Here is a 15,277-nt window from a genome sequence, read left to right on the forward strand (position 1 = left end):
TCAGACTTTGATAGATCCCTGTTCTTTAAATAAAACAGGGTGCCCACTCACACCTGATTGTCTTCCCATTGACTGAAAACACCTGACTTTAACTTCACCTTCAAATTAACTGCTAATCCTAGAGGTTCACATATTTTTGCCACTGACAGATATGTAATATTGGATAATTTTCCTCAATAAATAAATAACCAAGTATAATATTTTTGTCTCATTTGTTTAACTAGGTTCTCTTTATCTACTTTTTGGACTTGTGTGAAAATCTAATGATGTTTTAGGTCATATTTATGCAGAAATATAGAAAATTCTAAAGGGTTCACAAACTTTCAAGCACCACTGTATATTACCAGTGAAAAGTTTGGACACACCTTCTAATTCAATGTTTTCTCTTTATTTTTATTAATTAAAAGACAATTCATGTCTTCAAGTAATGATGGATGTCGTTTCTCTTTACTTAGTTGAGCGGTTCCTGACATGTCTAACTTCAGTTGTGGAATAGGGCTATTTACTGTATTTTTATTTACTATTTATTGTTTGATGATTGTAAATACATTAAGAAGGCAAGAAATTGCACTAATTAACTTTTGACGAGGCACCTGTTAATTGAAAAGCATTCCAGGTGACTACCTCATGAAGCTGGTTAAGATAATGCCAATAGTGTACAAAGTGTCAAGGTAAACACTGGGTACTTTGAAGAATCTAAAATATGAAACATTTTATTTTGTTAGCACTTTTTTGTTTACCACATAATTCCATATATGTTCCATGTGTTATTCAGTGTTGTTTTCGTTAACGATGATGACGAAATGATTTTGTTAACGCACCTTTTTTTCATGACTAAAACGAGACAGTGATGAGCTAAACGTAACTCTTTGATCACGAAAATATGACGAGACGTATGTGTTGTTTTCGTTGACAAGATGAGACGAAAATGTTAGTGGGTTGGCTATAGGACTATCAAAATGCATGGCGTTTCCTCCAACGGTGCGTGCAACAGTGCGTGTGCGAGCAAGAGCATGCACGCAAAACATTAATGTCTGCATCGCGCATATGATGGAGTGCGCGAGGGAGAGCGAGAGACTGCGTGTGTGCCTGTTCATGTAGCGCATGCTAGACAAAGAGCATCCTGATTGGTTTACAGACATCCAAACTCATTTCAGGAAGGTGTTGTGATGCGTGACTTTTTTCCCATCAGCGGGGGGGTGTCACGACACCTCCCTGAAATGAGTTTGGATGTCTGTAAACCAATCAGGATGCTCTTTGTCTAGCATGCGCTACATGAACAGGCACACACGCAGACTCTCTCTCACTCTCCCTCGCGCACTCCGTCATATGCGCGATGCAGACATTAATGTTTTGCGTGCACGCTTTTGCTCTAGATTCTGGGAGATATTATCCAATTTGCGGGCCTCAGGAAGCCACTATCAATATGCGGGAGACTCCCGGAACTTCCGGGAGACTTGGGATGTCTGCACTAGACAGTGTTTATGTAAAGAGCATGCGCACTAGACAGCGTTTATGTAGAGCGCATACACATATCAATCAATCAATCAATCAATCAATCAATCAATCAATCAATCAATCAATCAATCAATCAATCAATCAATCTTTTATTTCAATTACATATAAACATATAATAGACTACACGAGTCTGCAAATAGTACACTACTAATCAAAGCAGACTCATGTTTACAAAGAAAAATATATTTTATATGAATTAATATAATACTTAAATATGTATGAAAAAGGCGGCACGGTGGTGTAGTGGTTAGCACTGTCGCCTCACAGCAAGAAGGTCTGGGTTCGAGCCCCGTGGCCGGCGAGGGCCTTTCTGTGCGGAGTTTGCATGTTCTCCCCGTGTCCGCGTGGGTTTCCTCCGGGTGCTCCGGTTTCCCCCACAGTCCAAAGACATGCAGGTTAGGTTAACTGGTGACTCTAAATTGACCATAGGTGTGAATGTGAGTGTGAATGGTTGTCTGTGTCTATGTGTCAGCCCTGTGATGACCTGGCGACTTGTCCAGGGTGTACCCTGCCTTTCGCCCGTAGTCAGCTGGGATAGGCTCCAGCTTGCCTGCGACCCTGTAGAAGGATAAAGCGGCTAGAGATAATGAGATGAGATAAGATGGTAACAAAAAGAAAAAGAGGAGACAATACTTGTTATTCGATATAAAGGTACAGTGATATATCATTCAATAATATTGAAAAAATATATATAGAGAGAAAGAGGTATACTTGTCATACTGATAATAATAATTCATGCATGGTATTAAATAATATTTCAAGTTAAAACTAAGATAAATAAATAAATAAATAAATATAGCTCTTAATTATATATAGAAATAAAGTTATGTAGAAAGAAAGAGTTTGGAGATGTCAACATCATATCCATATCTACTTAAATCAGAAAAAAGGTGGTGTCTGACTTTTTTCTTGAACGACAATTTAGATGAAGATCTTATAGAAGTTGGAATCTGGTTCCATACCCTAACACCAACACGGGAAAATGAGTTCTTTTGTAGATTTGTATGAGAATACTGAGTATATAAGTTCTTGGAGTAAGATGACCTAGTGTTATAAGAATGGATACTAGAAATAGAAGAAAATAATTTACAAATGTTTGAGGGTGCACTTTGATTAACAATGTCATACATTAATTTAGAAATACATTCATAGAAAAGATGATTTACTGGTAAAATATTGGTTTTGGAAAACAATGGAAGGGCACTTTCTCTATTATCAACAAAATGGATTAATCTTAAAGCTCGTTTTTGTAGGATTAATACTTTATTTATGAGTTTTACAAAACTGTCCCCAAGAACTAAGACCATATGTTAAATAAGGTTGAATCAGAGAGCGATATAGTATGTAGTGGAATAAAATGTCTAAGCTTGGCCAAAAGGCCTACAACCTTGCTTATTTTGTTGCAAATAAAATCAATATGAGGCTTCCAAGAAAGATTGTCATCGATTATTAAACCCAAATATTTGACATACTTTTTACGTTCAAGTGAAACAAGTTTGTTTTGAGACACTGTTTTGAGAGTATGTTATGCACAACCTGTCAACCTCGATTACAGTTTCCTATCTCTGTATTGGCCGAATTTAATGTTTTAAAGTAATTATTTTTTTGACTAAAATGAATGACTAAAACTGGACTAAAACCCTTTTAGTTTTTGTCGACTAAAACTAGACCAAAACTATCAAGGATGGAATTGACTAAAATGTGACTAAAACTAATAAGCATTTCGTCCAAAAAACTAAGACTAAGTCAAAAATGGCTGCCAAAAACAACACTGGTGTTATTTCATAGTTTTGATGTCTTCAGTATTATTCTACAATGTAGAAAACTGTCAAAATACAGAAAAACCTATGACTGAGTAGGGATGTCCAAACTTTTGACTGGGACTCTATGTTTATATTATGCTTCAGTATGATAAACCAACTATAAGATAACTGTCTGAAAGTGATTGCATCATTCCGCATGGTCTGTACATGCTGTAAAATACCAAATTATGAAGACATTTTGACAACAAAATGACAAAAGCTATCAAGACAAAATGTTTTCTGCAATAATGATAAGAAGAAGAGAAGAATAAGAATGTAATTCCTAATTATTTCCTCCTCTTTTCAATTTCTTTTCTGTTTTCCAGACAGATAGGTTCCCTTCATTATGCAAATGTGACAATTCAAAATGAACTTGCGCAAGTGCCATATGCTAGCAAGATGGAGCCCCATTTAGGAGGGATTCCTGGTATACATTACATTAATGGCATCTTATCCAGAGTGACATACAGCATACCCAGAGCAGCCTGGGGAGCAGTTGGGGGTTAGGTGCCTTGCTTAAGGGCACTTCAGCCATTCCTGCTGGTCCAGGGAATCAAACCAGTGACCTTTTGGTCCCAAAGCTGCTTCTCTAACCATTCGGCCATAGCTTCTCCAATGCTGTACGTTACACATTTGAGGTTTCAGAGGAGTCCTGCTCTTTGAAATTTGACATTTTCAGGGTCGAAGTGTCAGCTTTCCATGGGGCTACTCAAAACTCATGGTCTGTCCTCTGATATATATAGATGGCTTGCAACCACCTGATCAAAATGTGCTACGTCATGAGCATCCGCCATGATGGTGGATATACAAAGCAACTAGGATGGCAGTCACTGGAAGTGTGTCTCTAAACAATGCTGAATTTTCTCAGTATTACCACAATTTGAACAGTCGAGTGATGATTCAGTACAAAGAGAAGATAGATATGTGTGGGTTTTGACCCATATTATTGAAAAAGCAGATTTTTCTGCGGACAAGATGCTTCTACTGATCATCGAGTCCCCAGATATCACGTTCTATCTGGTTTGGCAGACTTCGTGGGTCGACAAATCTCAAATTAAGGCTTATAAATCCATGGAAGCCTATGACTTCTTTGTCTCTGGATGGGTAAATACCTTATTAATTAAACCAGTCAACGATGACAAAGCAGTTGTACCTACAAGGGTAAGTTAGGGCTTCTTTTGCATTTAGTTTACTTCTATATGTAAACAACAGACGAAGTGTGAAATTTTGACAATTCTCTAGCTTTATAACTCATAAATCACATTTCAATTTATTTCAGGTCAACCACTCTAAAATTATAACATATGGTAATTTTATAATTATAAAATTATAACAATGACCGACTGAACCACGCCAAGAGAACGCTCATAGCAAGATTCTAGCAACACAAAATAAAATTCTACCATGATATTATTGAGAAAGCTTTTGAATCTCACCCGAGATAAAATGATTACTGCAAACACGAGCTGTTTTGGTTTTAGCCTCTGTTAGATCAGCCCTGCTGATGTTGTTCAGCCGTGCTTGTCTCCTCTCCGTACTAAACCTCAGAGTTTCCTCGCCCTCTTTCCGAATCACGGACGGAATTCTAAAAAATCGGAACGTGCCATGGTCACGAGTACTGTTGTGACCACAACCACATACAGCATAAAGATATGGCGTAGATAAAAGAATGCTTAAAGCAGTGGAAAAACAAAGAGAGTTGCGCATGCATTACTATGTTTTGTATGTAATGTCGCTTGACCCCGCATTTGTATATCCACCAACATGGCCGACATCTAGGTTTCTATTTTGCTTTGATGTCACTTGCAAGTCAAGGATATCATACATTCTGGGTTTTCTAGACTTAATAAAATAGTGTATAAATCTGTGAGGAGACATATAGTAAACTGACCTACAGATGAACCTATAGATTCTCTCTCTCTCTCTCTCTCTCTCTCTCTCTCTCTCCATAAGAGTGGCATCTCTTTACTTAAAAGCTTCTGTCATATCGTCACCTCTGAGTTGTGAGAAACTTTTTCTACCCTTCTGTTAGACCTGCTTTATTACTAAGACTCCAAGACTTTTCTTCTGTTGTCATAGAGATGACTCCATGACTGTCGGGGAAACCATTCTAGTGGCGTGTATTATATATAATGTGTGTGTGTGAACACTTTGTTGGATGTGGGTGTGTGCGCATTAGAGATTAAGAACATGAGCCATCTCGCAGCACTTATATCACTCTGATTTATGTTCCTGTAGCCTGTGCATGGAGGTTAATGTATAAGCATGTTTATCAGTCAGTATGACAGAAATGGATTTTTGAATTTTGGTTAAAGCTGTTAAGATGGATTTCTTGCTGCCTGCTGTCCAGTGGTTGAACAGACAGAAATCTCAAGTTTGGGTGTCAAGATTAAAACCACAGCCACAAAATGCAAAGTAAAATGAGAATTAAAAGCACTTTGTGACATGTGGTGTAGCATTTAGGGCAGTAGGCTGCACACACACATGCAGTGTGTCACTATAGGGGTGTGTATATTCTCTGCTGAAGGAGAACCCTGTGGCCGTTTCCTATGACATGCAGAAAGGAAAAGTGTCCACGTGCTGCGTCCATGGAGCTTTTTTAATTAGTTTTTTTTTTCTCCAGAACAAGAGGCCTATTTATTGCTCATATTAAACAAACAAATAAAGACAAGCATGTTAATCTGAACTCATCAGGTCCTCAGAGAGAAACACAGTTTGAGCTGTGACACCTACAGTACTTTAACTTCTGCATGAAAATGGTCTCCTCTCTCCAGTCCTGCAGAGACAGAGGGCAGCAGCAGCACGGGTCCCTGGAGTTCCTGGGGGCTCGGGTGTGCCAGTTACAGGACGCAGCATTTCCCCAGGCTCCGAAAAGAAAAAAGAAGAGGCACAGAGGAAGGAAAAAGAGCGAGAGGAGCAGGAGAAGCGAGACGAAGAGGTGCTGCGGCTGCAGGCTCAATGCAAGGAGCAGAACGGACAGCTGCTGGCTCTCCGGGCTGAGCTGAAGAAAACCGTGCTGAGTCTGGATGTCTTAGTCATCTGCAGCCAACACTTCTGTATGAAGGTATTGATAGCAGAATTCAGCATGTAAATATACTCATTTAAATAACACAGGATCTCAAAGAAAATGATGTTAAACAGGTTATCTTTCGCTTATAGGTTATAGAACAAGCATTTACACTCACGGGCAATTTAGAGTAGCCAGTTAACCTAATCCACATGTCTTTGGACTGTTGGAGAAAACCAGAGCAAACCGACACAGGCACAAGGAGAATATGCAAACTCCACACAGAAAGGCCCCAGTTGGCAACAAGGTTCAAACCCAGAACCTTCTTGCTGTGAGGTGACAGTGCTAACCACTGCACCACCATGCCACCCTTATAGGGTACATGTTGTTACAAATTGTACAATCGTTACAACAGTGCAGTGTTAGGCATTTGGATAAAGATTCCTGACACTTAAATAGATGAAAAAGTATTACTTGTCACAGCAGGTCATTTTGTCTGCCTTGTATTCAGCCATGTAATAGTTAGCTGTACATTAAAAGGCACATTTGCTTCATTAAGCATTGCTTGTGTTGATTTACGGACATTTGATGATTAGAGAGTTCTTAAGTATATATTTATAGGAAAGAGAAAACATACACTGAAGATGGGTGATGTTTTAAAGTGACACAGGTCGATGTGCTGGTGCAGGAATCATTTAATCCACTCCCCTTTCTGAAATATTTGAGCCTATACCCATCCCCAGAGCTGATATGTATCATCTTGTTTCAATACATTTTATTTCCTAATGCGGGCCGTCCTAACCACATGTTAGTATGTTTACAAACCGCTCAGCAGCCAGTTTGGAAAAGTCACGTGAGGTCATTCATAGGTCAGAGGTCGCGACCGTGGAGCCATAGCAAACATAGCAGATCGCCCAGATGAAACATCCAGATAAATCGAGACAAAAAAAATAACAATTTTAAGGAAGTATCTGACACTGTCTTTTAAACAGGTTATACATTAACTTTTATACATTTTAGAATTGAAACATTCCAAATCTAAATGCACCTGTGAGCTTGAAGGCTCTCGAGCACTCGCTTCTGTGTTGGAGGCCGCCAGTTCCACCATGTTTGTTGCGACTTCGCTCATTATAATATTATAATTAGGATAAACTTCGGCTGTTTCTGTACCCTAGGGTGACCAGACGTATCTGTTTTCCGGGGACAGGCCCCGTTTTTGGTGGCCTATCCCCAGCTGGAGCTGTCCCCGGAAATGTCCCCATTTTCAACTGTTTTTAACAGACCTGGGGCAAAAAACAGACTGAAAAAAAACCAGACCAAAACATTGACCAGATTTCAGCAGATGTCTCACGTATTGTTTTGTGGATCACTTTAAGATGGGCTCAGGCTGATAGCAGAGATATTCTAGAAGTGTTTCTCAACCACAGGGCTGTGGCCCATTAGTGGGCCGCAAATTTTTTTCAAGTTTGAAGCCAAATACTAAATAGTTCAGGATGTCATAGGCTACATCCACACGACAACGGCAACGAGATGTTATTTAAAAATATATCGCGTCCAAATGGGCAACAATCAGTAAAATATCAGGTCCATATGGCAACGCAACGCTTGCTGAAAACGATGCAATACACATGCCACACCTCTAGGGGCGCTGTAAGACGGTCCCTTCGGAGACACCAGAACAATAGAAGAAGTAAGGATGCATATTAGCCACAAAGTCAGGAAAATCTGTTTGTAAAATTACATTATAATGACCAAATACACTGAAAAGTATTTTTCCAGTCTCACCTGTGAAAGGTAATCCCATGTGATCTCGTTTGGATGGCAAACCTGTTGGTACAGTTAAACGCAGCTAATCTTTATTCTCCGCTTTGACCTCTCCAAAATGGCGGCGAGGATGACCTATGATTCTACGCGGAAGGCGGTGTCTTTAATGGTCCGGAATAAATTGAATGCTAATTAAATAATGATTAATTTGCTCCTCTACGCCCTTTTTGAGGAATGTATTGTAGGACTTAAACCCACATCTGAAGAGGTGAGATCGCTCTTTTTTTCTCTATTTTTGCTGGCGGGATTGACTCTCTCTCTCTCTCTCTCTCTCTCTCACTTTGCACCATTACACAATAAATATTCACAGTGAAAATATTTTGTAAGTGCGTTTCATGAACCAAGTTATAGGATTTGTTGACAACTCGCATTGCAATGAGAAGCTCATTGGCACTACTGGTGTTAAGAATCAGACCATTTCATAAATGAATATTTTGCTGTAGAGCTGCAGTGTTTGTACAATTGCATGTTTTTGCTTCACTATTACGGTCACTATTCTGCTTCTTGCATTACTACTGTGAACTAACACTGAACATAATAATAATAATAATAATATCCAAGCTCGTGTTTCACTCTCACTAGTGCTCTGTAAGGCTTTTTCCTGGTGATATTCGTTACACTTCTACCCGGCGTGAAGCACTCACAGTCATGTGGTTGTGACGTCATCGTAAACAAATCCGTTTTACTCATCCAGACGACTTCACAACGGCAACGTTGCCAGATCTTTCCACTCTGGAACCCGTTCTCAAAAAGATTGCGTTTTGGGCACCCAAAACGCTGGTGCCGTGTGGACGCCAGGCCTAAACGATAAGCAATTGTATCGGAGTCACCTGAATCCGTTGCCGTGTGGACAGGGCCTTAGTGTCCCAAATCTGGTAGCTGGCTTGCCGTACACGTTTCAAATGGAATAAATAAATTTGTGGGTAAATTAAGAAAAACAAGCCTTTATTTTTGTCACATTACTTCTTTGCATTTAACCCGCGCGCGCGCACGCACACAAAATACGGTTGTGGGTAAATTATCTGTGATGCCTGCATGGTTTACCTGGAAGAGAAGAGCAGGGAGGACTGAGAATCGAGTGACTGTAGTTTGTTTACAGTCAATACCAAAACTTGTAGTATCCTAGCAACTATCGCAAAGATGCGTACAAAAAGCCCAGAAATTCCTCCTTACCCGGGCAAAAACGACACAGGATTTATCTTGTAGTGTCCTGATCCCCAAATTTTTAACCCAGCCACATATAAAAAGTTGTACTCCTCCATGCTCTTCCAGGTTTTCATCTGTGTGTCTGCATAGAACGATGTCTGCAGCACCAGGTAGTTTGAGATGTCGAGGAACTCAACGGATGGAAAATTTTCCAACTCATAATGAATGAATGAATGAATAACTTTATTTAAACAAGATAAATTAATCAACAGAGCTGGTGGGGTCGTGTACAGATACAAATAATTACAAATATAAAAAACTAAAAATATACACAATCTTAAAAAAATTAAAATCTGTTGATTATCTGTTAATTATCTTCACAATAAGTTAATTAACAGTATGCATTTGTCTTTGTATTTAGTTACAGCTACAATAGGATCAAAATTTATTCTACTAATGTCAAATGTAGCTAGTAAAATTTTCTTTTATAGGAAAAATCCTTCTTTGTTAGTGTGTAAGGATCTATCCCATTGAGTGGTTTCTATATCCACTTCTTTTGAGTGGACTTCTTGATTTTAATAACTTGCTTGTTTGCTGTACGCAAACATGGCAATGAGTTCTTGTGTTAATGGACCAGACTCCACTTTTGGATCATTAATCCCTTTTGACTGAGAATGCCCTGCATGCATGGTTTTATGTTGGCTTCTGGAACATTCATACAGTTTTAAATACAATGCCTACAATTAAAAAAATTCTTTTTATTGCATTAATTTAATTCCTGGGTTCCCATCTGTAACAGGGAGTGATGCTGCATCCCATTAATACACTTTACAATAGATTATTAGATTCTAATGGAATAGATGAGCCAAAATAATTGGGGATCTTTTTATGGGCCCCAACTCGTTACAAGTATGGATAGGTGGGCCTTAAAGTAGAAAAGGTTGAGAACCCCTGTTTTAGAACACTGGCACGGATTTAAGGGGGGTGGCATAAAAAAATAGTTTTAGTATTGCAGGTACTGAGGTATGCCCGCCATTTTTTAAATTGAATTAATAAGGTTAAAAAAAAATCATTATGTGGGATTGAGCTGAAGAGTTTATGGTATAAATTTATATTTAATAGTAGGTCCTAGCTTAGGTTTTTTGGCTTGTGACACGAATGCAGTGAAAAGCAAGCTGGGTGAGTCCTGTTGGATTTTAACAGGGCGCAGGAACTTCATGCATCGACATAATAACATACTGTATTCCCGGACTGCACTATAGACTACATGTAAAGGCTGTGCACCATCCTTTTATGTTTATGGTATCATTTAACATGCATGTTCTCAAGCCAAAATGATAAGACGCTGCAGCAGGCTTACTGCGTACACACACGTCACCTGTCCAGCTACTGCTTGTATTCATTAATAGGGTATCCCTGTACTCACTATACCCTGCGTATGTACATGGTACACGTGCCGTTTGGGGGGTGAGCCTCACTTTGATTTTTATGAGAGCAGCTGGATAGGTCTGTGAGAGACGTTGATTTTTGCTACGGCTCTGAAGAAAATCTGCTTGAAATCCCCTGAGTCTTGGGAACTAAACTGATTATAGGACTTGTTCACATGCAGCTCACACAATCATTGTATCATTATCTCAGTCGATTAGACTCAGGAGCTCAGACTGCAGTTACTGAGTTTGTATTATAGACATGCAACTCCTGCAGTCTTTGTTTATAGTTATCTTGGTATTAAGCTCTGTCTTAAGTGGCCAATGACATTCCCTCAGTTTACCTGGGTATATTCACTGTCTGTCTTATATGTACATTGAATGTCCTGAGCTGGAGCTCAGATTGCAGTTGCTAAAACAGTAATAATTTATTAATATATAAGGTGTTTTGTGGTCCGTGTACTACATTGTAGTGTGTCATGTGGTAATGCATTATATGACAATGCAACTTTCATAAATATTACCATATATCAGTTGTAATTAGGTTCTACACATATACCTGCAACTCTGACAATATCATTTTCAGTGACGAATAAAAGGGTTTTGAAAGTCGTCGTCGTCCCCCCCCCCCCCCCACCCCCATTTTCCTGGATCTGCCTAAAGCAGTTGCAGAATCGGCCTACAGTGCACTCAGTAAGGAAAATCCCACTTTTTATGAAATGCATGATCAAAATACGTGAAAAATGGAAATGTCCCCCTTATTACAAAGATGAAAACATTAGCTGTTTTAATGGCATTTTCACTGCTGAACCGAAAATGTCTCCAGTTTTCTTCTCAGAAATCTGGTCACCTTACTGTACCCAAGTGTAAACATTAGCATGAGGTGTTTTTCCAGCTCATTCTCCTTCACAGGCATGAGGTAGCGGGTAATACAGCGTGTGATTCAAGTACCTAGGGGTTATTCTAGCGCCGCAGGGTACTATTCATCTTTTTAATACCTGTGTTTAAAGAGACCTGTGTCACTTTAAAAAAAAAAACTGGAGTTTCTTTTCTCCACTCCAAAATTTTCAAGTATCATGCTCAGGTCAGACTGCACTCAAATTTAAGTCAAATTATTATTTGTTGAAATTACTCCACAACAGTATCTTATGCTGTAACATGAATTAAAAACTTCCTTCCCCTAGCTGATATGATATTCAATTTTAAAAAATAATTTAATTAGACTTTGAGCATTAGACAGAACCCACATGGGCTGGCTTTTAAACAGTGCCCTCTGGTGTTCAGAAAGGACAGTGCAGTTTGAATAATCTAGTTCTTCCACAGCTCTTTGTGTTGTTTACCCCAAATGTGTCAGATCTCACTCCTGGAGAGGCACAACATATCTGATTCAGGTCATCAGATAATTATTAAGACCTTCATGGACTGTATTTGGTGTGTTAGATTTAAAAAAAAAACAACAACCCTCAAATCTCTTGAGATATGTGCCTTTATAATGAAACAGTTCATTTTATACTTGTTAGGTTCTGTATGGATCAAGATGGCAGACATGCCTGTACACACACACACACACACACACACACACACACACACACACACACACACAAGCATATCTATGCAGTTATGCACTCCCACTCAACAGTGTATACTTCAAATTCACCAGAAAGCATTATAATATGCAATAAAAATATATGCCTATAAGTATTATTGTTATATAAGACAATATAAGACAATTCAAATGTGATATAAGACGATTCAAATGAGACTAAAAAATGAGATTAGAAATAAACCCTTGTACTTAGTTCTATTATGTACAACCCCGATTCCAAAAAAGTTGGGACAAAGTACAAATTGTAAATAAAAACGGAATGCAATAATTTACAAATCTCAAAAACTGATATTGTATTCACAATAGAACATAGACAACATATCAAATGCCGAAAGTGAGACATTTTGAAATTTCATGCCAAATATTGGCTCATTTGAAATTTCATGACAGCAACACATCTCTAAAAAGTTGGGACAGGGGCAATAAGAGGCTTGAAAAGTTAAAGGCACAAAAAAGGAACAGCCGGAGGACCAAATTGCAACTCATTAGGTCAATTGGCAATAGGTCATTAACATGACTGGGTATAAAAAGAGCATCTTGGAGTGGCAGCGGCTCTCAGAAGTAAAGATGGGAAGAGGATCACCAATCCCCCTAATTCTGCGCCGACAAATAGTGGAGCAATATCAGAAAGGAGTTCGACAGTGTAAAATTGCAAAGAGTTTGAACATATCATCATCTACAGTGCATAATATCATCAAAAGATTCAGAGAATCTGGAAGAACCTCTGTGCGTAAGGGTCAAGGCCGGAAAACCATCCTGGGTGCCCGTGATCTTCGGGCCCTTAGATGGCACTGCATCACATACAGGCATGCTTCTGTATTGGAAATCACAAAATGGGCTCAGGAATATTTCCAGAGAACATTATCTGTGAACACAATTCACCGTGCCATCCGCCGTTGCCAGCTAAAACTCTATAGTTCAAAGAAGAAGCCGTATCTAAACACGATCCAGAAGCGCAGACGTCTTCTCTGGGCCAAGGCTCATTTAAAATGGACTGTGGCAAAGTGGAAAACTGTTCTGTGGTCAGATGAATCAAAATTTGAAGTTCTTTATGGAAATCAGGGACGCCGTGTCATTCGGACTAAAGAGGAGAAGGACGACCCAAGTTGTTATCATCGCTCAGTTCAGAAGCCTGCATCTCTGATGGTATGGGGTTACATTAGTGCGTGTGGCATGGGCAGCTTACACATCAGGAAAGACACCATCAATGCTGAAAGGTATATCCAGGTTCTAGAGCAACATATGCTCCCATCCAGACGACGTCTCTTTCAGGGAAGACCTTGCATTTTCCAACACGACAATGCCAAACCACATACTGCATCAATTACAGCATCATGGCTGCATAGAAGAAGGGTCCGGGTACTGAACAGGCCAGCCTGCAGTCCAGATCTTTCACCCATAGAAAACATTTGGCGCATCATAAAACGGAAGATACGACAAAAAAGACCTAAGACAGTTGAGCAACTAGAATCCTACATTAGACAAGAATGGGTTAACATTCCTATCCCTAAACTTGAGCAACTTGTCTCCTCAGTCCCCAGATGTTTACAGACTGTTGTAAAGAGAAAAGGGGATGTCTCACAGTGGTAAACATGGCCTTGTCCCAACTTTTTTGAGATGTGTTGTTGTCATGAAATTTAAAATCACCTAATTTTTCTCTTTAAATGATACATTTTCTCAGTTTAAACATTTGATATGTCATCTATGTTCTATTCTGAATAAAATATGGAATTTTGAAACTTCCACATCATTGCATTCCGTTTTTATTTACAATTTGTACTTTGTCCCAACTTTTTTGGAATTGGGGTTGTATGTGCTTTCTTCCTCATATTGGTATAGAGTTAATGAATGGATATTCGCTTATACATGATGAGAAGGGGTAATTTGTCTTTTATGTGGAGTAAACATGTTTTGTTTTTTCTTTGCAGTTAAACTTTCCTCTTGTCAGTGATGGTGCATGTTTAGTTTGAAAACTAAATATGAAGAAAGAATGAACAGAAATTTTTAAACACACAACAAAAGCTTTGTAGAGCGTCTGATGAGTATTTATATAGCCATACGACAGCAGTAGGATGTAATGTAGTATAGTTCATATCATATACATATGTAGCATATAATGGTATAAACTTTAGATATGGCTCAGTGCCATGCTGTCATTATGCAGATCAGGACTCTGCAATAATCAGCTGGAAAGTAAGTAGGTGAATCACTCTGGATGAGGGGATGGACAACCATGTGTTTGTGTGTATTTCAGAGTGAAAATGCTGAGCAGAAAGCGAAGGAGTTGTCTCTGGAGCTCATCCAGATTCAGGAGGAAGTGGGTAAGTTCTGTATATGTCTTTCAGGTTGTGTGAGCATAAAATATCCACACTCATATGTATTTCCTCACTTCTAACCATTTCTGAGTTTAAAACTTTGTCTCTTCCTTTGGGCATTCACTTACGACAATAATAATACATTTCTTTCCCAGACTGTAGGCTCTCGTATTTTTCCTACATCTGTGAATTGTGTCTTGACGCTTTGTAACAATTCTCATGATTCAAGTTGTATGATAAGATGCAAAGGTTATGGTTAATAGTAGCATTTGTATTTCTTTCTTTTTTTAGTTTATTTGAATGAAATTGAATATAATAATTTGGCATTCTTACTTTGTTTGAATTCTTATGAACGCCTGAAGAGATGAGGTTTGTGTGCTATCATAGGCCAGGGGCCATTAACTGGTGGACTGCAGTCTGGTTGCAGACCCAGCGAAGTATTGTAGCTGATCAACTTGAGCACTCAAAATACACTCTAGCAGAACTGATCAAAATGGAGAAAAACTAACTGAACAGCAACTCCAGTTTTTTAAACTACGACATGCTTCTGTAGCAGATCCTCTGCTGTAGCCAGTCACATGCGTTTATGTAAATTATTTACCTGAAGGCAGCTCATGAGGAAAACACTGTTT

General features: G+C 38.9%; 1 protein-coding gene across 1 annotated transcript in view; it reads left to right on the plus strand.

Annotated features, from left to right (window-relative positions):
- The window catches only part of mtus2a (microtubule associated tumor suppressor candidate 2a), a 99,423-nt gene that overhangs the window by 67,564 nt on the left and 16,582 nt on the right, over nt 1-15,277 (plus strand). Inside the window, exons 6-7 of the mRNA XM_060909543.1 lie at nt 6,095-6,384; nt 14,585-14,651. Coding sequence (XP_060765526.1) covers nt 6,095-6,384; nt 14,585-14,651 — 357 coding nt within the window. The remainder of the gene's footprint in view (nt 1-6,094; nt 6,385-14,584; nt 14,652-15,277) is intronic.

The sequence above is a fragment of the Neoarius graeffei genome, chromosome 25, assembly GCF_027579695.1.
Source record: "Neoarius graeffei isolate fNeoGra1 chromosome 25, fNeoGra1.pri, whole genome shotgun sequence".
NCBI classification, from domain to species: domain Eukaryota; kingdom Metazoa; phylum Chordata; class Actinopteri; order Siluriformes; family Ariidae; genus Neoarius; species Neoarius graeffei.